This window comes from Triplophysa rosa, linkage group LG12 (assembly GCF_024868665.1).
Source record: "Triplophysa rosa linkage group LG12, Trosa_1v2, whole genome shotgun sequence".
NCBI lineage: Eukaryota > Metazoa > Chordata > Actinopteri > Cypriniformes > Nemacheilidae > Triplophysa > Triplophysa rosa.
Window position 1 is genome coordinate 8,457,465 of NC_079901.1, and position 21,886 is coordinate 8,479,350.

Below are 21,886 nucleotides of genomic sequence, written 5' to 3' on the forward strand. Positions count from 1 at the left end.
GAAAATATAAAGTGAAACATATTATTAAAAGCCTGCTTCTATATTGGAAAAACCAAACTATCAGCTCCAAACAATCTATAAGTGACATACTTGAGTGTAAAGACATTTTTCTTCTTCTTATAACCATTGTTGATATCACAGGCACAATGGCTCAGGTTGATTAGTGGCTCATTGTTGTAAGGTGTGGTGGTGTTCTTAGCATCCTTATAGAAGCCCAGTTCGCCTTTATTTAACACGCAGTACAGGTTCACCCAGGATCTGCTGTAATTGTGGGAGAGAAAACGGACGATTTGAGCATCAGAGCCCAGATGAGACTAAGCACTGACTTGCTACTCACCTACTGAGTCTGGGATGACAAGACTTTGACACTGAGCAAGACCAAACTGCTAAAGAGATCATTACAAGACCTTTACAGAGTGATGCACAAGTCCATGGCTTACCTTTGTAGGGAGGGAGAGGAACAGCCAGCAGTGCGGAAAGCACAAGAAAGGAGAGAGATTTTGGTTAATGAGATGTGCAGTGGCATTGTCGCTAATGATCGCAGTTATTACTGCGAACAATGTGCACATACATGCTAGAAAAGAACAGACAGCCATTCTGTTTCTTAAGTTCCTTAATGCAGTGACTTGGTTTGTGAGTTGGGAAATGTGCTGCAAAGGTAAGGCATCACGTCTCCGAACAAAATGGACAAGAAATGCTAAGCTGTGAAAGGGGTGAAAGCTTCATACCTGACTAGCCATGGCTTCAGAAACCCAGCAACGTTTGGTCTTCTGGCACAGCAACATCCATCAACCAGGCTGATTTTAGTGTTACCATGCAAGTGGCAAGCAGTGCTTTTAAAAGCTAGCTATTTTCTGCCATTTCTGGATGTGAAACTTCTAATCAAGGAGTGACAGCCAAACAGCTGTCTCTTAGTTTAGCTTCAGGAAACGCTTTAGGAAAGCATTCAAGCATTTTCCAGTTTGACTAGAAACTTGGTGAAAGAAAACAAAAACTGCTTTTTTTAACAAATGTTAGTGCTCTAAGCATCAGTACAATGCTTATAACAACATTAGCATACAGTAGCTGCGAATAACCAATCATATTCATCTTTGATTGGCGTATATGGTTAAGCTGTTTCCATGCTAATTCCATGCGAATGTTTAGAAGACAAAGCCCCACCTGTTTGAACTCTTCTTCTGGCCCTCAATGTCTATTTTGCGGAAGAGAAATCCTTCGTGCTGGGTTGTGTGGGTTGGCGGTGGGGGCACTGCCGGACTGCTCTGAGCCGGAGCAGACCTTGAGCGACGTGTTTCACCAGCCGTTCCATCCTTAGGTCGTGGTCGTCGTCTTGGTTTTGGTCTGTCGCGAGCTCGTGGCCTGTCTAGTCGAGAGGACTTTTCCGGCAAACCATTAGGTAGACGTGGAATCTCTCCTCGGGCCTAAGGTAAAAATGAACGGCAACATTTATGTCTGGTGCTTTATGTGATGCTCACTGTAAAATTATGTAAATAATAAAAGTGATAGGTATTAGATTGTCCACGCACCTGTGCAGCTTCTCTTTCTTGTAGTTGCTCCACAATCTCAGCTAGAGTGGACCTTTTTTCTCTGCCAAGAGATATTTGAAAAAAATAATGTTTTTATTGTGTGGCCAAGGAGATGTCAATGTGACATTTTCATGAAACACTACACAGAATTTCTATTGTAAAACATACTGTGATGAAGGACCAATACCACAAGACCATATGGTCATTTTTCATTTCACGCTCTCTCCAATGAGACAATGAAATTCATTCACCCAAACTATGGTTTGTGTAGTCTACAGTCACTCACCCGCCACCAGAGCGTCTGTCTGACTGCTCCTTGGCCTCCTGCTCGCTGCTCTCCTGTCTCTCAAGTCGATGTCTGTCCTTGCGTCGCACCTCATGTCCCTCCTGTTCACTAGATGTTTGTCTCTCCAGCCTCCTTTCTGCTCTTTCAGCTCGTTCCCTCCACACCTCCTGAGGAAGCTCATCTCTGCGTGCCTGAATCAGCTGCTCGGTGGACAGCTGCCTCTCCATCCGCGACTCCCTTGGCGGAGGATGTTGTTCTACTACGAGCTCTGAGCGACTGCTTCCGCTCCCTCCCACTACACTGTTAAGGCGTGTTCTTCCTCCGCCTGGTTCTTGAAGGACCACCTCTGCCATCACATTCTCATGATACCGCTCCTTCTCTCTTTCCATCAGAGGGCGCACCGTCTCGTGCACATGTTCGATCTTATGCTGTGGGGCTTGGGCCTTGAATTCAGTCCGCATCTGGGTTACTTTTTGTTCCATGGCAGTTCCCAGTCCTGCAGCCACACCAACAATCCCAGCATTCCTGGCTTCCTGGATGCGATGAGTAGCAGCTCCATTCATGATGGGCGTGTAGTTGGCCACAGTAGAACCCAGTCTGCGGACGACAGAAGATGGGGACGGCTGAGGGGTGATGCGCTCCCCCCGGTGGTCACCTTGCTCGTAGATGGTTTGTCTTCTTATAGAGGAAGGGCTGCTGCGGGCAGGAGACGAGTCCTGAGGATCCAAGAAAACCTTCCGCCCTAGTAAGGGAGTTGGAGGAAGCTTGCTCTGTTCTGCCTTGATCTTCTCCACCTACGTGAGTTATGAACAGGATAATAAGATAACATTTCTGCTGACAAAGACATGGACATCCCCGTATGATTATTTTGACCCTGCCTGTGAAAATCAGCCTAAAATCGCATAATTAATATGAGATAAAGGCCATCAAAGTTTGATTTTAGTCATTAATTTTACTATCATTCCAATCTTTAACATGGTCTTACTCGCTCAATTTAAAGATATTAATGTGATATTTTCACAGAATGTTCTTTACTTTATCACAAAAAAATGACTCTAGCTGGATTTTCACAGGCAGGGTCACATTTTGTAACACAATTCTATGCTGTCACTAGGGGTGCGTTAAAAATGTGATTCTTAGATACATCGAACTTGGACGATTCTGAATCGATTCACAAATGTCAAAAATCAATTTTCTAAATGTTAAATATTTGACGGAATGAAAAAGGCAGAACTCACATAAGAGACGACGAAGATGGCGGAGAAAGAAATCAGACCGGCTCCGTTTACATTAAAAGCTAATGAATGGAAGCATTTTGGTTTCTATGAAGCTGAAGGTAAAAATGGCCTCGACAAGACCCACACTATAATGCAAGTTGTGTCAAGCTAATAGTGTTGGCTCGATACCAAAATTTTGGCTTCGGTACGGTACTAGAATCTAATACAGGTAATATCGGTGCCACATCGGTACCATAGGTGATCAGTAACCAGCCCCAAAATAAATTATTTGAAAAAATAATAATAAGACTACATGAAACTGCTTTAACTGCTTTAATGCATATTTTATGTATTTTTATTTTTTATATAGCACCATTTTAGTTTTACACTGTATTACTGAAAAATGTTTTGGTTATATAGACTTATCATCATAATCCCACAAATATGAACAATTACATTTTGAACAACAATTAAATGTTTCAAGTAGGTCTATTTAACAGTAGCATCCAAGAAAACTGAATCATCAATAAAAATAAAACACTGCACAGTCTTCGCTGTATAAAATAAATATGCAATGACTCTAAGTAAAGCTACAAAAGTTTCATTTTCTCTTTAATGTGACACAGATGTATTAGGTTACTGTCACTTTAAGGCAAATTCTTTTTTTGATGCGGATACACATTTAAAACACAATGGACTGTGCTTATGTGAACCTTTGTGTTTTTGACAACAGCGTGTGTATTTGACAGTATAAGAACATATACAAGACGCAAAAGAGAACTTCATGATGATTAGTAGGCTAACTGAGATGTCTGGAACAGAGATAACGTTATATATGCTATGTATGCCGTTGAATGGGGATGTACAGACGCATAGCAGCATGTAGAATATACGTTACACTGTAAAACAATCTAAAGATCTCTCAGCAAAAGTAGAAAGAGCCGAATTTGTAATAAATCACTCACAGGTTGCGTCCGAAATCGATAATCGAAATCGAAAATGAGTATGAGTCATGAATAGTATGTCCGAAACCTCAGTATGCAAAAAACAGTAGAGGCGAGAAATACCCGGATGGTCTACTACTTCCGCCGAGATTCGTGAGTGTGGATCGGATGGACACCTCTCTATTCCATGATGCCACGAGAGCTGAGCAACGGTCAAATTTCAAAAGTAAATCAAATAAATATAGCGGAAAACTTTAAGGCGGACGTCCGTTTTTAATGTAAGTGCCAATAAATTAATTTCTCGTGACTAAATTATGTTTTTATCAACTCTCACGTGTAGGTTGTTGTTAATACGTCATAAGTCAAAGAGCATACGGGTCACATGGGTGCAAATATGGCTGAGCTGTTAAAGAATGTAGCAGAGGAATGTCAGATCACTAAAAAAGATTTAGCTTTAGTTACTGAAAACGCATCCAACATGGCTGTTGCTGCTGAACTAGGTAAATTTCTACATGTGAAGTGCTATGCCCACACGCTAAACCTGGCCTCTCAGCGGGCTCTCAAGTTGCCCACTGTGTCAAGACTACTGGCGAGGGTGAGACATATTGCAACGTTTTTTCACCGAAGTACCATTGCAAAACACCAGACCAGTTTGAAGAGAAGCAGAAGCTACTTGGTCTGCCAAGACACAAGTTGAAAACAGATGTCAGCACCAGGTGGAACATCAGGTTGCTGGAGCAACAGCCTGCGGTCTGCTCCGCCTTACTGTCTCCTCAGGTAAGGAGAGGAGAGTCTGACATCTGCACACTTAGACACTCAGACATCTCAAACGCAGAGGATGTTATCAAGGCCCTGAAGCCAATGAATGATGCAACTATTCTCATGTCAGAGGAGAGCAGCCCCACCATCTGTTTGAATGCTCCTTTGCAAGCTCAACTCATCCAGTATTGGAGAGTCATCAATGGTTAGGGAGATGAAGCAGGCCATCAATGGGGACCTCAGCAAGAGATATAATAATGAGCAAGAGAGAAACATTCTTTTCAAAGCCTCTGCACTGGACCCGCGATTTAAGGGCCTGCCTTTTCTTTTTCCGAGGAGGAGAGAATGGAGACGTATGGAAGAGTGATTGCTGCATCAGTAATAGAGGTAATTCAATTCTGCCATTTTACAAATATTATATAATAATACAAACACATTTGTGGTTTGTTAATAATTTTGTTTAAATGTGGATTTAAGATATTGTTTGAAAGGTCTAAGGCTTTGGTGTTTACCTGTTCTTCTCATTGTGTTTTCCTGCAGCAAGAAGAGTCGGACCAAAACCCAGAGAACAAAACATTGAGGGAAGAAGACACCCCGACCACCTACACCAAGGAGGGGCAACACCACAGCCCTTCTTACAAAAGAAAGTCTTCATCATCATCTCTGCTAGAGAATCTGCTGGGTCAGACCTTGACCGAAGCTAGAATCCAGCAGCAACCCATGTCTGCCTATGCCAGAGATGAGGAGGAAATGACCAAGTAGTGCTCCATCACTCCCCCTCTCTGAGGTGGTGGCGTAAGAATCAGATGATGTTTCCTCTAATCTCCAAGTTGGCCAAGATATACTAGTGTATTCCTGGCACAAGTGTCTCTGCAGACAGAGTGTTTTCAACGGCGGGGGATATAGTCACTGCACAGAGGAGCATACTTGCATCCGAACATGTTGACCAGCTTCTGTTTTAACACAAGAACTTGCACATGAGCACTCAATAGTTAAACACATTTGCACTGCCATGCATTTGCATGATTTCATTGTGGCCTATTTTTTATTTTTTATGTGAGAGTTATATATAGGTTAAGGGTTTACTGTACTGCCTTCCTCCGAGTTTATCAGTGCAATGCCAGTCACGAAAAGTGGCTGTTTTTGGTTCTGGTATACAGCAAATGTTTTTTTATGCTCAGGCTTTTGTTTAAAGTCATAAGTCTTAGATTTAGTTATTTAACTTAGATAGTTATTTATTTGTGTATAAGAGCAGCTTAGTATGTTACGAGTTATTCGGAACATGCTGCAGTCATTCACATAACAGGCAGTCATTGCACATAACAGGAGGATGATGGTAAGAAGTCTATTACTGCATGTTAATGAATTTTAAGAGCAGCTTAGTATGTTAGTTATTCAGAATATGCTGCAGTCCACAAGCATTTTTTTGTATTAGAGCTGCTGGTTCAGAGTTTTATATTTTGTATGAAAGCTGTTAGTGATTTTGGTACAGCAAAATGTTTTTCTTTTTCTGAAGGATTGTATTGCTCATTGCACATAACAGGATAATGTTGCCTAAAAGTCTGTTATTTTACATTAGCTATTATTACATGCTGAAGTCTGCATTAATTTACTGCATTCTGTATGCTGCTACAGGGCACTGAGGGCAGTCACTCTTTTCCTGTTGGTTCTTTGCAATGCTGGCAAATGTAACCTTCCAGTTGACTTGCCAAATCACTTCCAATTGTTTTATTAATAAAGGATATTGGAAGTAAAATCGGTCTGGGTAGTTACAAATACTTTGATTTTAATAGTCACACAGCAAGAAAAATAAAATTTGTATAGGAAAAAAGATGCATCGAGAATCATTTTATCATCGCATCGCAGCCCTCTGAATCGTAATCGAATCGCATAATGACATGCCTAGAGATTCCCACCCCTAGCTGTCACATATAATCAGATTATTTGGTGTATAAGAACATACAGACATTCTCAGCAAAGAATGACTAAGATGCTAAAATATAACATGGTTTGATTTATTTAAACACGCGGTTTCTGCCAATCTCATATTAATCTTGAGTACCTATATAGTAGTATTGCCTACTTTGCATCTTCGAAGAGTATTTAGTTTGATCACATTTATAAAAGATAGATACAGCTGTACGATTATTTCCGAAAGCATACGGCGCGAGGGGGGGTTGATTGCGGGTGGATGGGGGGGTTTAGGCTGAACTAAAGCACGTGCGCCAACAAAACACAGACAATAGTTTCACACGGTTCATGTCCAGGATTTTTTAGCGCTGGGACGGCTCCATATATCAGTTTCAAACGATCTCCAAATCCAGCGTTATATCCACCGTTTATATAACATTCATCACCCAAATGCAGTGAACAAACAAACACCTGAACTTCGCGAACATATGCTCTCTCTCTCTCTCCTGCACACAAGTGAAAGTGACGTCTACGCATGCTCCTTCTCCTGCTCTCCTTGCTGCCGTGTGGGCGTGCTGCGTGCTTTTCCGGGAGAATTGTCCAATAAGGGACTAAGAAAAATTGTTACGAAACAGTTTTATATGTTCGAAAAAAACTTTCCGAAACCTGTATGATCGCTGGGGGAGTGTATCGAGCACAGAAATACTACGTAATACGCCCAACTCGTTTTTTTGACACGTTGACCATGTTAAGCATGAGAAGACAGCACGTTTAACATTGTAAAGAAGTCAGAATGCATGACACACCGTTGCAGCACCCCTTTAATGAAAGTCAATGGGACCCCTTTTTTTCTTTCACCAAAGGAGAAATAATAACAAAATTCTCTCTAATAAGTTCCACAATTGAGTTTAAGTAGTACGCATTTTTTAGGACATAAAGAAGCATAATTCAGCTCTTGGCTGTAACAGTGTGGTCTGTGTTACCGTGGTGAGACGCCGAAGGGAGCTGAAGCGCTCCTCCCATGTGGCAGCAGCTTTGCGGAAGGCTTCATGTCTGCGAATCAGCTGCTCTACCTCGTCCACACTGCTGCCCAGCTCTTTACTGCTGAGAAAAGGCTCCTGAGCAGTGAGCCAGGCCTCTGCTACCACAGCTTCCTGAGCAAACTGATGCACCTCCAACACTGAGAGGAACACAGGGAGATAGTCATGAAAATGTATTCAAAATAATTCATGTTTAGTCTATGACTCCATTAATCTCAGTTCGCTTACTCTGCTGCAACTCCTCCCAATGTTTGTCCCATTTATCTGTGAGCTCTCTCTGCTTTGCCAAAACCTTCTCCAGCTTTTCTTTGATCTGAAAAAGTTCACATAACTGAATTAATATTTATTAATTTTCATTTATTAATGTGTCAATATATAATTTTTACCAACATAGACAGCGAGTCTTAGTCATTTCAGAAGTCTCAACGATGCCTGAGGAGTTTATTACCTCTTCTGATGCAGGGTTACGGGCAGCCAGTAAGGTCTTGCCCATCTCGATGCACTGTATGACACTCTTGTTACGGGCCTCCACCTCGCTCTTGAGGCTCTGGTGATAGTTCATCATGACCTCCACGGATGACACATCCCTGCAAGCACCAGAGAGCCCATATCCCATTAAAGCTCTGAGGAAAGAGCTGACAGCGAGAGGAGAGAGAGTTACTCACGTCCTGAAAAGTTGGGCCAAGTCGGCCCACAGATATAAACCGAAACAGAAAGCCATTTTGGCTTCTGAGGATTTCCAGTATTACAGGATCTTTACTAACACATGACTTAACAGAAATTAACTGATGCTTCAGACACATCATACTGTAGCTCCACTCCAAAACAATATAAATGTGCCTCTAATACAAAGGCTGTTCAAGATTTTTGTCTACATCTTCAGTAAAAAAATAAAATAAAAAAGCTATTTTAATTTAATTTAAAAGTCAAATGTATTGACATGAGTTTTTTTACCCAATACATGATATATACAAATTATTATTATTTTTTTTTAGAATTAGTGGGTTAGCAATATGATGGCATCAGACTCTATAGAGTGCTAGGGATGACATATTTCTGAAGGCAAAACCAGGAAACAAGTTAGCATTTTAACTCTTCTGATAGTATTGTCCCAAAGTCAGTGGGTTTTCTGAATGTTTTTTTTTTTTTTTAAACTGGTTGGAGACTCATCCACAGGGTAATTTTTTATCAGGGAACATGGTTTGAATAAAGTTTGAAATTGATGTTGGAAGCTTTGTGGTGGTGACATTATGAATGTCAAGCAAATGCTTTGTAGTTCTTTATTTCTGGCGATTGTATTTACAGATACAGATAAAGCTTTCACCATGTATACACCGGACATGACACGACACTATAAAAGACAATAGAACACGCTAGCACCCATTTGATTTTGATTTTTTTCCACACTGGATGCAGCGAGACGCGATAAACCCATTAAGAACTAGGGATGCACCGAATGTTCGGCCGCCGAAAATGTTCGGTCGAATATAGCAAAAAACGCTATGTGAAGTGGCCGAATAAATTTTACCGAACATGACTCGTGATACGATCAAGCAGCAACCAGCGCAGCGCAGAGAGAGAGAGAGAGAGAGAGCGAGACACGCGTGCGCTTTATTACTGCCGCAAACATTTTGGCAGTGTGTGTGTGGAGCATTTTAAAGTGTCAGAGAAGGACACAGCACGGGACTTGCCGCACGGAAGTAAATTTCCGAATGAAAGCGTCTTTACCGGTCGGTAACTTCACTTCAGACGGAAGCGGGTTGTCTGACAGTAGCCCCGCCGCTCGCGACATCCTTTGACATCATACAGTGGTCGCGTGCACACAGTTCCCTGTACTAAACAACTTGTCAAAGTATGTTTTTTTTTTTATTGCTATATAAACACATATTAATCTTGTCAGAGTATGTTCTGTGCACCTTCTGAGAGAACAGTGACAGTCAGCTTTTGTGGGCGGAGTTTGGAGGAGAGACGTGAACTGAAATGGTTGCCAGTCAGCATCAGTCAGAATTGCTTGCATTGGATGTTTTTTTTTTCTCAAATCATTTTGCAATGTAGCCTATAATCAGGGGCGGTCCTAGACCATTTGGTGCCCTAGGCGAGCTTGACCGATGGTGCCCCTTCCCCACGAGAAAAGAACTCATGGCAAAAACTGTTGAAAAAATAAATAGACATTATAATTTTAATTATATATTTTTTTCTCGCCGCATATTTGGCTCCCCTCACTAGATGGCGCCTAGGCAAGCGCCTATGTCGCCTGTAGGAAGGACCACCACTGCCTATAATAATCCAACAGTTTTAGTTTATTCGTATTTTTAGCTTATAGGCCTAATGTGGAATGACAGTTTTTAATGAACTGTTTTGTTGTAGGGGTACAGAGTAACTTACATTACATTCTTTTAGCAGTCAGTTATAGGCCTAATTAATATAGGCTATTCGTGAAGGGAGAGGGCTCAATTTTTTGTTTGAATTTACTTTGTTTTGCTCAGTTTTATATTAAGTTGTATTGTATTTTATTGAAAAACAAGACAAATTATAAAAAGCACATTTTGACTATTCAGTTTGTGCAATAGTGAAAAAAATGGCTTAATAAATAGAAGAAATGCAAAAAACCATGTTCGGTGTTCGGTATTATTCGGCCTTCGGCAAGTGTTTCACATCATGTTCGGCTTCGGCCAAGAATTTTCGTTTCGGTGCATCCCTATAAAGAACAAGCCGTTGTCGTGTTTTGTCCGGTGTCAGTTTTGAAGTAACCAACAGTTTAATGTTTAACAGTTTGAAAATGACTCATAATTGTATCCTAATTTAGTTATTTGGTGTTTGGTAACGAAGGGCCTACTTTGCATCAGCAACACTGACTCAATGACAAACAAGTCATTCATAAGAAGACAACCAATGGCTCCTGTATTCATAGCAACTAGTTTCTAACCAAGTAATCATCTGATTGTTAATCATAAATATAATAATATATTATGTGTCAGGCAGTCGTTCTTGCAATGGTATGCAAAATCATTATCCTACTATACAGCTACTTCAATCAATAAGGGTACAATATTCAGCAATCAAATATTTATTCATCATCATTAAACACCTATTTGGAAATAAAAAAACAATATTTTTGTATTTCAACAATTATTAAATGATCAATATGTTTTGTAGCCATATGTTTAAGCCAAATATGCTTAAATGTAGCCAGAAACGTAATAGGGAAAGTAGCAACAGAACTTGTCAATTTAACAACGTCTAACAAAAACTGTCAAACTGAGATCTCATTAGCAACTGATGCCTTTCAACACAACACATATGTACATTGGCAAACTATTTCGCCTATAGGCTACTAAAACAAACACCAAAACTTAACATGAACTGTTAAAAATGATAGCAATTTATGCAACAATAAAAAAACGGTGGTAATCTGGCAGCCTGCGCGTTTCTTACCTTGACCACCTTTCTTCCATATGGATCTATTTTCTGTTTTCAAGTCTGGGCAAACTACTAAGTAGGCACCAATCAGAGGCCGCATTTTGATGTCATCATGTAGACTTCTTACAAAGTATTTTACAGTATTTAAAAAAAATAAAATCACTAAAGTATTTTGATACAAAATATGAAGGTATTTTCACAACCCTATCAAATACAAATTACAAACTACTATTTTGTATTTAAAATACATGTGTCATAAATACTGCCCATCCCTGTGCACAGCTCCAACGGTTTCCTCCAGCAGGTGGTTGTCTTCTGGATTCTCTGCCTGAACATCATGTTGTGGTGCCATAGGTGTAAAAAAATCATTATTATTTCTTTTTTCTCGCATTCTTTGTTTTTTCCTTTTTAGCGGAGCACTGCGATAGCGACAGCGTCTTAAGGCAGACAGGTTTCAACAGCGGTAACGTGATGGATAGAGTCCACAAATAACCAATCAGAAAACACCAACATGACTGATGGATAGTTTACCCAATGAAACAACATAATTTCTTTCATAAGGCAGTGCTATTGAATCGTGCTAGAATAATGAATAAACTTGTAGTAAAAAAAAGACTGGCATATAACTAAATAAATGAACAAGAGCAGGTGGGGCCCCCTAAAGGGCAGTGCCAATGGGCTGGAGCCCAGTCAAGCCCGATGGTAAGTCCGGCCTTGGTTACATGTAATGATCATAAATGTTTGTTGATCAAAAGGTTTTTTGCTATAATCTAAAAGCCTATGGAAAATCCTGTTGGCTTCTTGTTGGGGGATCCAATGTGATGCTAAATTCTAGGCAGGCCTACAAAAAGACTTCATCCCTGCAGCACTCTATCAACCAAGTCAGCCTCCCTTGCATGCCTCATTAAAAGCACTCTTTACATTAAAGTTGCTGCCTATGTAATGCATTAGAGCTTAACTGTATTGTATTCTTAACACAAAACACAATCATAAACATACAGAGCTCCAAAATGTTCCTTAGTATGATATGTATGAAGTGTAACTACTTTTAGAGTTCATGCACTTACCAACAGACCACTTATTTGTGCTTGCGGTAACCGAGTGATACCTACAATAAAGTATACTCCAGCGGCCACAGTGTTTACTCCCCAGCTGACTTGACATAGACTTTCATGCATTATAATGTAAAGCACCTTAATGAGTTCCTATCAGGAAATGTATCCCAGGATATTTCCTACCTTGGTTTCTCTCCAGTGCCTATCTGACAAATGATGCTGTCCATCCACATCAGCTGATCACGTACCATCCCAAAGAAACGCAACTTGTCTGTTGCTGTGGTTATCTGCATTCGGCAGTCCTCACAAGATATAAGAAGCTCCTTCCATGCCTGCATCACTTCCTGTTCCTGCATGGCAATCGCTTCTGCTTTCTCCCCAGCATAAACTGTTCGGAGCTGGGATGCACTTTCCTGCAACTGTCTTACCTGAGGGGAAACAAAAAACAAAGTTGTCTTATTGCCTTATTTAGTGGTGGGTCATTAGAGAAAATCTACGGGAAACAAATATCTGTATTTACATTACACATTTACCTGTGTAACAAGTAGCTGAATATCTTGTTCAAAAGTCTGCATAAGTCTCTGAAGAGTGCTGGTATTCGATGTGCCTCCTTGACAGGCTCGAACCTCCGGTAACCTCCTCTGCTTATCATATATCTGTGTTAGCACCTGAAACACACATAAACACTCTTTTGGTTCTACACAAACATAAACATGATCCTTTCGTGTTTTTGAAGCTTTCATAAAGTGTTCATACAGTATGCCTTCTTCGTACCTCTCGGCAGTCTGAGAAGAACTTGTGTAACTGGTGTGAGGCAGCAAGCATCTGTCCGCGCGTCTCCATCAGCTCCAGCAGATCTGCCCAGGCCTCGTTCACTCCATCCTTCCATTCGGCGATGGTGGCGGCATCTGCATGGCCATAATCTATGAGCTCATCTACCATCTGGTTGGCAGCTGTGACCCTCTCCTGCCCCAGGCTCCCTGTCTCTGCCACAAACTCTGTAAATTTCTCCTGCAGAATCTGATGAGCAGAGAATGTGATGCCATGTCAGTAGATAGTCCAGGTACCATCACACATGTGAAACTGCTTGTTCAAAGAAACACTAAGTTGAAAAAAAACTTACATTTTATTATAATTCTTATAAATTATCAGCATTTTCTGGATTGTGTATGTGTTTTAAGAGGACTAATGCAAACTGACCGTGACATGCTCAAAGTCCTGTCCGAGTTCAGTGGAGCTGGCAGTGACCTCTCTCTCTGCTATCCATTGCTCAAGTTCATCCACCTCCCTGTTGAGCTGAAAGAGCCAGTACTGCTGCTCCAGACGAGACTTCCTCTCCTCCACCAGGTCCTTCAGAGACACGTACAGCCTGTCGATCTGAGACTGACGCTTACTGATCTGTTCACTGAGGCACAAGCATACACAAACACACTCAGATCTCATACAGAGGAGGAGAAATCAGTCATAATGAGAATCTTCACTTCTGGACTCTTACGAATGGTGTAAAAATGATATCAAAGATCCCTCACCAGTCTGGATGTCCTAATTCCAGCAGCTGTCTGCACTGCTGAGAGAGCAGGCCAATGGTCTCTGCGTAGTCCTCTATGGTTTGCTCCAATACCAGCTGCTTCTTCAACAACTGAAGAGTACTGGCTTCATCCTGCAGACAGAGACGACGCAACTCACATTCACCCAACTCTTACATCATCACCAGAATATATCTGTCTTGAGTTTACCACCCCCACATGACCTCTCACCTTTCCCGTCTCCTCGTTCATCATATGCAGCTCCTGCTCACTGAGCCAGGCCTCAACCTCTCCCATGTCAAAGTAGTACTGCTGCGCCTGGTACATGGCATCCAGCGTGAGCTGCCGGCGCTCCGTCTCTGCCCACAGCGCTTCCCAAAGGTGGTGAAGCTGCTCCATGCCCGCTCTGATGCTGTCCGCCTCTGGACTGCGGATGGACGCGATGACCCCAGCGCGCTCTAGAACGTCCTCCACCCGTGCACGATGGCCATGAAGCTCTCTCTGCAGACTCTGCGAAGAGATGGTCATGAGCAGGAGGAAAAAGTTGTGTGTTAGCTGTGCTGAAAGGTTCTAGAGGCTAAACTAATTTGGGTAAAAATAGGAACCCTACCTGATTTTTTTTCATGAGTTGCTGTACAGCTTGTAAACTTGTTCCATGTTCCTGAGAGGTGGCCAATGGAAGACGCTCCTGTATCCACAACTACAGACAAACACATCATCGCTGTAAGTCATTGCATTCTCACGCAAATAACATTTTGCATGAGTGCCAATATTCAGGTCTAGGTAAGTATGTTTTATGTATTGTGTTAGGACAGATTTTGTAATACAACACACAAAAATTAGACCTGCATATCGTCACTGTTCTTCTGAAACTCTTCTGAAAGTTGTATTTCAGGAAATGGAAAAACCCTGAAATTTTTCAATGATTTGAATACTGTGTTGTCAAAGTTGACAAGCACTTTTTTATAATTTTTATGTGTTAGATGTTTGCAAAACCCAGTGACAAACATACGGGTGACTAATAATGATTTATGACAAAAAAGAAAAATCACAAAATATGGAGATACGAGGTTTCAGGACAGCAGTGATATCTAGAAGTGTTGTGAAGACATTCTTGTGTAATATACATTTTAGACCTCAGTGGTTTAACTCATAAAAACTCACAATTTCATCTTCAAGGTCACGGCCTACTTGGTGCACTTCTTTAGAGGCAAGTAGGATACGACGTCTCTCTTTCAGAGGCTCTATCAGACGCACGATTCGAGTTTCCACACCGGCCTGTTTCACAGACACCTTTCCCATGATCTCCCCCTGATGAGGGATGGAGGTTGCCTGAGCCTGCAGTTCTCCTACCTCCTGATACCACTCCTCCATCTGACACTCCATCATCTGCAAGAAAGAGAGAGAGAGCATTAGACCATCAAAGAAAAGAGATCGTTTGATGGCTGTAGAACAGGAAGGAACGTCAGGAGTGCAAAGAGAACAACATGAAGGGAAGAATGTACAAATGCACAGTTAAGCAGGGCCTAGCCTAAAATGATGCATAGTGGGAATAAGGAGGGGTAGGACACCTGAAAGACGAGAGGAGAGGGAAAGTAAGTTATGACATTATCATAACCTTTTTAAACTTATTGTCTGACGACAATGTGTTAGCTCATTTACAGGTGCTGTGTGTAATTTTTTGGAGGATCTATTGACAGAAACACAATATACAGTAATATACATAACTATGTCTTCAGAGTTGTATAAAGACTTTATAAAGAACGACAAACTGCTGTACGGAGTGCGTTTCGTAAATACGTTATCTCCTCCGACAAAGAAGCGTAAACGTGAGGACATCTTAGTTCTGTTTAGTTCTGTGGGGGAGGGATGGAGTGAGCCATTGGTTGCAATACACAACCTCACCACTAGATGCCACTAAATTTCATACACTGGACCTTTAAGTTAAAACGTCTTTGTAATAAGGGGAGTTGTTTCATATGGAAAGCTGTTACGCTGACTGTACAGATTTCCATTAGGTCGGATAGCACACACATTAAAAAGGATGTAACCCTTCTGGGTAAGATGTTAAATAAATTAATGGTAAATTACCAATCTGAACTCATAAATCATTAGCTAATTAAAGTAACGGGTCTAAACCTATGACCTATTGTTACAGACATGTTCTGTGGTAGGCTGTAAATCCTTTAAGCAATTCATGAACTTTACTAATACTTATGAAAACTTGTGAACTTATGAAAGTTAATACTAAAAGTTACTACAAAACTAAAAATTCAGTAATTATTATATACTCTTATCTTGTTTAAAACCCTTGAACCCTGAACCTTTGAAGCTTGTGACTCTTTCTTCTGTGCAACACAAAAGAAGATCGTTTGAGAAATGTCTCTGTGGTTTTGTTTTCATACAATAAAAGTCAATAGTGTTGTTTTGCTACCAACATTCTTCAAAATATCTTCTTTTGTGTTTTGCATAAGAAAGAAAGTCATACAGGTTTGGAATGACATGAGGGTAAATAACTGACTTTTGATTTTTGGGTGAACTATCCTTTTAAGATCGGAATACCACGCACTATATGGACAATGTTTTTTTTTTCTTCAGAAAATCAATGTTAGTGTTTCTGCAGTGACATTTTGAAATATTTTGATGTTTCAAGGAAAATAAATCTAACACAATAAAAGCACACCCATACAAATACATACAGGCACACTTCAAAGGATACAGAGACCTCAAGCTATGATAGACATGTGATATATAACCTGTTGGAAATTTGTATTCTGTGATATATTCCCATCACAGATCAAAGGATTGTTATATAGTTATGTCTAGAAAGAAACACAGTGAGGTGGGCAAATAAAGAAAAGGCAAATAAAGGTGCTACAATACCCATGATGATGATGTGGGTGGAGTGACTTGGGGACAGTGCTTAAACTGAGTTCAGATCAGTTGAGAGCCATGGCATGCTGTCATAGAGGAGAGCCACACCAGTGACATGAATCACACTTATATGATGGACAATGATGAGGCTCACATTACCAGTAAACGCAGCAGTGATAAAGATAAACAAAAGTCTTCGGCACAGTAGGAAATAAAGAACAAATTAAATTCATGTTGGAAATCAGTCAACTTGAAAGATCAAAAATAAAAATGCATGTGATGTAAATAACTGTCTTGATGTCTAAAACAGTAGAGATATAGAGAAGAATTTAAAGACCTGTAGTTTCTTCAGATGTTTGTTGACGGTGGTCAGATCCTGGCCGTAGTCCACATGTGCCAGCTGTCCTTCAAGCTGCTCAAGTCGTTGGTCCAGGCTGGAGTAACTCTGCACGAGTAGGTTGGCCCGGTTGGCCTCAAACAGCTGCCGGGCTTTGGCTTGGGTGGTGCTCTCGAGATCCTGCCAGCACTCACGGATCTCATCCAGTTTCTTTTTGACCAGCGAGCTCAGCTCCGGCTTCTCTTGGATCAACCGCTGGCCCTCCTGTGAACATGAGAAAGAGAAACAGATGAACGTGAGAAAGAATTAGATTTTTTTTTGGTTTTAGACAGAATGAGAAGGTGGATAATCTAATGCAGCAAACTGTATTAACATGACGTTTAATTTGCAAACGAATAATTTTTGAGGCAGAACTGGGTGAACCAAAACGGTGACGTAGACACAATAAACCCATAACAAAATCTTTGACATAATCCGTTATGCAGTCACATATCAACAACGTTTTGGGAAACCTGAGATTATTAGCTCCTGCCAATAATCATGGACGACTAACGAAAGTGTAAATGTAAGTACAAACTTTATAGACGGTTTCAAAGCAACAACACAAACAAATGTTACTGCGCATGCACTTAACTTTCTGTGCACAGTCACAAATAATGAATGTGCAGATTATTTCTGATAACAAGCAAATAATTATATAATTAGACACTAGCCAGACCGATAAACAAACACACACCAGAAGTTAAGGGCAGTCCCGACAACTGTGACACTGACATCCTCAATCCTGCTTTTAACAGTAAAAGCCCTTGTGGGTTTAATCTGAGAGTTCTCTGATGAACTAGTCATTATCACATCTCAGTGTTCACAGCAAGATTTAGCTCTGCGTTACATCATGAGTCACATGACAGTCTGCTTCGTCTGGACCCCAGCCCACCTGAGAGATAACTGCACCTGCGTCAGCTCTCAGATCAGCTCAGGACAGAGATCACTGAACTAACAATGAAAGCAAATGCTTCAGCAAACATACACGACATATTGTAAAACTGCTGAACTCTACTTGTTCTCATCTGCACCTTCAAAATTTGCATAAATATTATAACCATCATAACCACACGGTGCGGTTTTCATAGCTCAACTGATTATTTTGATATGTGGCCGACGGTGCCCAGGTCTCAAAACTGGGTGCAGAACAGTCCCACACCTGATCTCCACACAAACCGTGGGGTCCAAAAATGCACACGTCCCATCTTCCCCTCCCCCAGTATATCAGACTGTTATAATTCATTCTCTCTGTCAGTATCGGGTGAGGGGGAGGAGAGTGGGTATAGCGATGTAACGGTGACCATGGAAATGATGCCCATGAGGAGAGGAATCAGACCGGCCCGCATCTGCTTCCCACGCGCATACACATGCCGAAGTCCAATCAATACCATCACGTGAATAGACAAAGATGGATATGTGTATTGAGAAATACATTGTGTTATCTAATTAAAGCAAAAGACAATTCATTGAGTTCAGACATTTAACCCTGGCCAAAACCTTATAACCTTGGGTTTAGTCATGTTTCACACTTGTAATTTCATTACTATACAAATGAACATTTTTTCATTTGACAGATGTGTTAGTCTAAAGTGGACCGTGGTGTTTTTATAGTGAGCTACAGTAGAACTGCTTTACATGGTAAAAGTAGGTTAAATATGCTGCTGAGAGAAGCTTTATGTAACATCTCTCTCTTCTCTTTTCCTCCTTAGGAATCCATCCTGGACTCTCCCAGCATGCACTGTGTGCGCACAGTCAGATCGTTGACTTCTGTGTGGCTGTACTGTGACGACAACAATACTGTACATCGAAGAGTGTGCACTTGAGATAAAAGTGGGTGTAACAGAGGTGGGTTGCAGAGGACGAATGAGGCTGAGTGTCTGTTAAGTCACAATATAAGACTCTTTAAGTATCAGTGCAGAGACGGTCAATGTGAATTTATATGCACATGCTGATGTCAGATGATTGAAATGACGATCATTAACATGCGAAACACCAGCAAACCATGTTTTATAAAAGAATATACAAAGGAACCAATGATGCGCAGTATATTAAACCAGTGAAGTACCATATTGCTCTGGGAATTTGTTACCCTTAGGCACAGCTGTTTGCCTGACTCTCAGGGGTGCGTACCAAAACAAATATCCCTCAGGAAACGTATTTTGGCAGAATGCAGGGAAAAACAAGAACTTTTCAGGACAATTTTAACATCAGAAAGTATAATAAAGAATCAAATTCAAAGATATATTGGGAAATACGGGAGGTTTTGATCTCATTTAAACACATATCTTTGCGGACAGTTTTGTGAGTAATGCAAGCCAGAGAAATAGCTGAAACCAACGTTCAACACAACAGCAACCTCCCAGCATGTGTATAGGCACAAGGGGGCAATTCTTAAAGATATAGCACCAAAACAATTGTCTTTTTGATTGATTTGACAGGAATAAGAAGTAAAAAATGAAACATTCCTTTTTTATCTGAAAAATAGAAAGGGGTCTAAGGATTGCAAGAGATTGCATATATACATATACAAACAAATCTTTCCTGATATATCATGAATCAAAGCTTAGGCTAAAACTGGATATGTGACAGCCTCATAAGTCAAACGTTTGCTTGGAAATGTCAATAAAACAGAGTAAGCATTAAGTAAACAAGGTTGAATGACAATACGGACATGAGGAGAGGGTAGCGAGTGGGTGAAAGAGATCGAGATCACATCTATAACTCTTTCCCAAGGCTTTAAAATGAAGCGGTGCAGATGACTCCATGCTGTTAATTGAACAATAATTGGTTTACTTATTAAATCCCAATTTAATAATGTGACTATTTCATTACCTGTCATGATAAAAATGCCATTATCTGTGTTTTAAATGAAGGAAAATCAAATACTAAATTTTTACAGCTAACATAATATTTTACCAAATGTAAAATCTAGAAATTACCCGAATACCGCTTTATACATTTCTGTATAAAATATATTTCCTCACATATTGCATGTATACATGCTTTTGAATAAACAACAAAAACTGTATACTGTATATGTACTGTATATCCTCATGATGTGACAAATCGTGCTTGTCATTTTCCACCTGACCTGGAAGTGCATCTCATCATTTCCTGTGAGCTGAATAAATGTATGAGGCAGTACAAATGACCTTCACACATGGGACCTCGGGGTTGGGGGGATGTTGAGGAGAGCGTTACCTAGCAACAGATACATACTCCCCCTCCCCTTCACTTGGCAAAGCTGCTTCATCTGACAGCTGCCAGGTTAGTGACACTAGAACAGAACCAGTCAAAACAGCATGTTGTAATTATAACGCACATGTCCATTTCAAGGGTGAATCGCTGCGCATCACTCCTTACTGGAAAATACAAGCATATATTATTTGCTTCATGTTATTTTCTGAAATGAAATATCTAGCAAATAATGAAATCATTTGTTGACAAATAAGATTGAACCACAGGGTCTGGTGTGAAGTAATAACTATGATTGACCATAAATTTGACATGTCCACATTTCTAGATTCTAGAAAGGTATAGTTTGATCAAAAATGAACATTCTGTCATGAATTATTCACTCTCTAGTTGTTCCAAACTATATACATTTCTTTGTTTGGTTGAACACAGAGAAAGATATTTGGAAGAATGCTTGTAACCAAACAGTTCTTGGACCCCATTGACTACCATAGTAGGAAAAATTATAATGTATGTCAAAAGTGCCACAGAACGGTTTGCTGTCCAACATTCTTCAAAATGTCTTCTTTTGTGTTCAGCAGAAATGTATAAGGTAATTTTTCCTACTATGGTAGTCAATGGGGTCCAAGAACTGTTTGTTACAAGCATTCTTCCAAATATATATTTTCTGTGTTCATCAGAAAATGTATACAGATTTGGAACAACATGAAGGTGAGTAAATGATGACAGAATTTTTATTTTTGGGTGAACTATCTCTTTAACACCATTTAGACTACTTGCATTGCATGTAGCTTCGTGACGTACTTCAGACTTGAAACTCACTATCTTCCGGTTATACGTGTTTATAATAGGCCGTTGCTGGGTCGTTCGTACAGTATCAGCGACATGAGAAGAAATATTCTAAATATAGGTACATTGTCTTCAAAAGAAAACAAATTAAATGAGAGACTTTAAATACAGTGTTTCATGCGTGAGAGAGAAGGGACTTTGCGAACACACGCAACACGTTTTATTAAATGCGCAGTTGTCTGCATTGACAAATGTAATGCCATATATCCAAAAGTAAATGCAACTTTTTGGCAATAGCTAAAAAGCAGTTATAATGCCACAAACTTTTGCTCAGTTAATGTTTTTGTTTTATTTGACATTAAATCTGCTATATCTAAAAAAAATGTAACACTGTTATAACAGTAACTGATGGCATCGATTTGCCATGTGTTGTGTCAACAAAATGAACGAGCGATTCAAAAAAAAACTTGTCAAGCACATTTTTTAATTAGCACTTAATAATCTGTGAATGCGTGAAACCTATCATGTTTACCATATCATGTAAAGCAATGGAAATGTGCAATGTCCAGACAGGCTAAACTCAACAGAAAACTACAATGTGGTACATGAATCCAGGGCACTCTTATAAATATGAAGCCAGCACGGTTCAGCATATTTCTATTCCTGGTAACTAGTTTAAGGTTATATGACAGCGAAATAGGTCCCAGCGATAAGCCGTCTACAGAAAATACTAGGTCAAAAATCTGTCTTTCCCTCTCTTGCACACACACACACACACACACACACACACACACACACACACACACACACACACACGCACACACACACACACACACACACACACACACACACACACACACACACACACACACACGCACACACACACACACACACACACACGCACACACACACACACACACACGCAAACACACAATGTAAAACACATTCGTCCACTCATTGTTTCA

General features: G+C 40.4%; 1 protein-coding gene across 6 annotated transcripts in view; it reads right to left on the minus strand.

Moving 5' to 3' along the window:
• The window catches only part of LOC130562465 (spectrin beta chain, non-erythrocytic 4-like), a 60,398-nt gene that overhangs the window by 3,440 nt on the left and 35,072 nt on the right, over positions 1–21,886 (minus strand). The window contains exons 20-35 of one of the 6 annotated variants that reach the window (XM_057347481.1): positions 16,896–17,159; positions 14,849–15,073; positions 14,295–14,384; positions 13,916–14,194; positions 13,688–13,818; positions 13,359–13,563; positions 12,933–13,178; positions 12,692–12,826; positions 12,342–12,586; positions 8,132–8,270; positions 7,912–7,996; positions 7,627–7,823; positions 1,813–2,606; positions 1,527–1,587; positions 1,162–1,421; positions 91–258 (exon numbers count right to left, since the gene is read on the minus strand). In XM_057347481.1, the coding sequence (XP_057203464.1) occupies positions 91–258; positions 1,162–1,421; positions 1,527–1,587; positions 1,813–2,606; positions 7,627–7,823; positions 7,912–7,996; positions 8,132–8,270; positions 12,342–12,586; positions 12,692–12,826; positions 12,933–13,178; positions 13,359–13,563; positions 13,688–13,818; positions 13,916–14,194; positions 14,295–14,384; positions 14,849–15,073; positions 16,896–17,159 (3,524 nt within the window). Of the gene's footprint in view, positions 1–90; positions 1,422–1,526; positions 1,588–1,812; positions 2,607–7,626; positions 7,824–7,911; positions 7,997–8,131; positions 8,319–12,341; positions 12,587–12,691; positions 12,827–12,932; positions 13,179–13,358; positions 13,564–13,687; positions 13,819–13,915; positions 14,195–14,294; positions 14,385–14,848; positions 15,074–16,895; positions 17,160–21,886 lie in introns of those variants that run through there. The other 5 variants (XM_057347479.1, XM_057347477.1, XM_057347476.1 and 2 more) reach the window with 5 other exon arrangements.